This window comes from Ceratina calcarata, unplaced genomic scaffold (assembly GCF_001652005.2).
Source record: "Ceratina calcarata isolate Rehan_Ccalc_2016 unplaced genomic scaffold, ASM165200v1 scaffold100.2, whole genome shotgun sequence".
In the NCBI taxonomy this organism is placed as follows: Eukaryota; Metazoa; Arthropoda; class Insecta; order Hymenoptera; family Apidae; genus Ceratina; species Ceratina calcarata.
In genome coordinates, this window is record NW_017130863.1 from 14,481 (window position 1) to 16,323 (window position 1,843).

General features: G+C 35.6%; 2 protein-coding genes across 2 annotated transcripts in view; both read left to right on the plus strand.

The window, feature by feature from the left end:
• The window catches only part of for (cGMP-dependent protein kinase for), a 29,892-nt gene that overhangs the window by 11,221 nt on the left and 16,828 nt on the right, over positions 1–1,843 (plus strand). The window contains exon 2 of the mRNA XM_018035850.2: positions 1,524–1,690. Within this exon, the coding sequence (XP_017891339.1) occupies positions 1,524–1,690 (167 nt within the window). The remainder of the gene's footprint in view (positions 1–1,523; positions 1,691–1,843) is intronic.
• Positions 336–1,104, plus strand: LOC113465164 (uncharacterized). Its single transcript, XM_026819181.1, has one exon. The coding sequence runs from the start codon at positions 762–764 to the stop codon at positions 1,068–1,070; it is 309 nt and encodes a 102-aa protein (XP_026674982.1). The 5' UTR covers positions 336–761; the 3' UTR covers positions 1,071–1,104.

The window sequence follows — 1,843 nt, forward strand, 5'->3', positions numbered from 1 at the left end:
TTACAATTCTATGCGAATTTCGACCTGAAAGACCTATGAATACTTTTTCATATCATTTCATTCCTTCTGCACAAACGTAAGAACGGCTGTTAACAATGTCAATTTCACTCGATTTTAAATGGATTTTTTATTGACGCCGCGGGACGGGACGTGGGCGGGGGACAGGAAGATCGTTCCATTTACCCTTGTTCTTGGTTTCGAGTTCGAGGAAGCCTCGATCTCTACGCGTACTTCGGAAATAGACGCCGCTTATTCCTATGTAGTCCTCCTCCTCGTTGTCAGTTACGACACGCGTCTTCGCTCGGTTGGCCTAGGCCTAATCCATGCGCGTTCAGTTTCACGGTGAACCTTTCAGGTGCTGGTACTCGTCCCAAATCCTCCATCGTTCGCCAGTGACAGTGCGAACCGTGGCAAACGTTTTGATAAAACGCACTGGCAAGTGGCCATTGAAAATTCTCGGTGCTTTTATAATTTTGCATTAATATTAATGGTTCGGTGATTATTTTTAAACGTTATTACCAGCGATAATGATTTCGTAATAACGAACAGTTAAAATACCTAGAATCGAAGTGAATAATTGATTTCTAATAATGGACTCTGATTTATTTTAAATGTCTGCATTATTTTATTAATTAGTATTTTTTAAACGTTATTGAATATTAAAAATACGTGAATTGAATTACGTAAAGTTTTTATTGACATAAATAAGAAAAGATTGTATTTTGCTTTTTATCAAAGTTGATAAATAAAATCGGTCATTTATGATCAAAGTGGACAGTCGTCGATTCTGTTTAATAATGGACTCGATAAGGGACTTGAAACGACTTCTCTATGAGAGGACCGAGGCACTTAGGCGTCGTGACGAGGTGATAGAATTTCTGGAGAAAGCGTTGGACGAACGTGATGTCACTATTCGATACTTGGAGAACGAGATCGATAAGTTTAGGCAGATAGTCGATCTGAAATTGGCGCCTGAACAAGTCCACAGGGCTAAGAGACAGGCGATATCCGCGGAGCCCATTGGTAAAGACAGTGGGGTGATAGTTAAATTTCAAAAAACGCAAAGGTAGATGAGAGAATAGTATCATCAATATCATTCTATCTTTTCTTATTATATATAAAACTGTCTTATCTTTTATGAAGACGTATTAAATATTCTCTAAACTGTGCCAAATATTTAATACGACGTCTTATGCATTTCCTAAATTAATTTTCCTACCATTTACCAAAATCATTTCTCTAATTATTTTTATACAATTATTAAAGTATTCTTCATTTTTCAAATTGTTTCAAGATTTTCTTAAAAGATTTATTTAAATCGAATTAATTATGGAAATTACTTATTGCCTTTCCCAAATTATTTAATCAGATTTCTCAACTATACGTAAACAGTCCTGCTAGTTCATTACATTTAAAACTGTTTCATATCTTCTGTACGAATGATTTTCTACAATTCTTCAGCTACATTATTACTCAAGGATACAATTCTTAATATAATGGGAAACGAAATTATTATTTTGAAGGTCTCGTGAGTTAATCAAGGCTGCTATCTTGGATAATGACTTCATGAAGAATCTGGAGCTGACTCAGATCCGCGAGATTGTCGACTGTATGTACCCTGTCACGTTCTCCGCTGGATCTACTATCATACGCGAGGGGGATGTTGGCTCCATCGTTTATGTTATGGAGGGTGAGTTCTGTTTTCTAATTAAAATATTACTTTCCTTACAAGTCGTAATTTATGAGCTGAACTACTTCACATATCCTGCATGCACGTTTTATATTTATTTCAATTAATTTCTGTATCAAAGAAGTATACAATATCATATGTATAATTCATAGC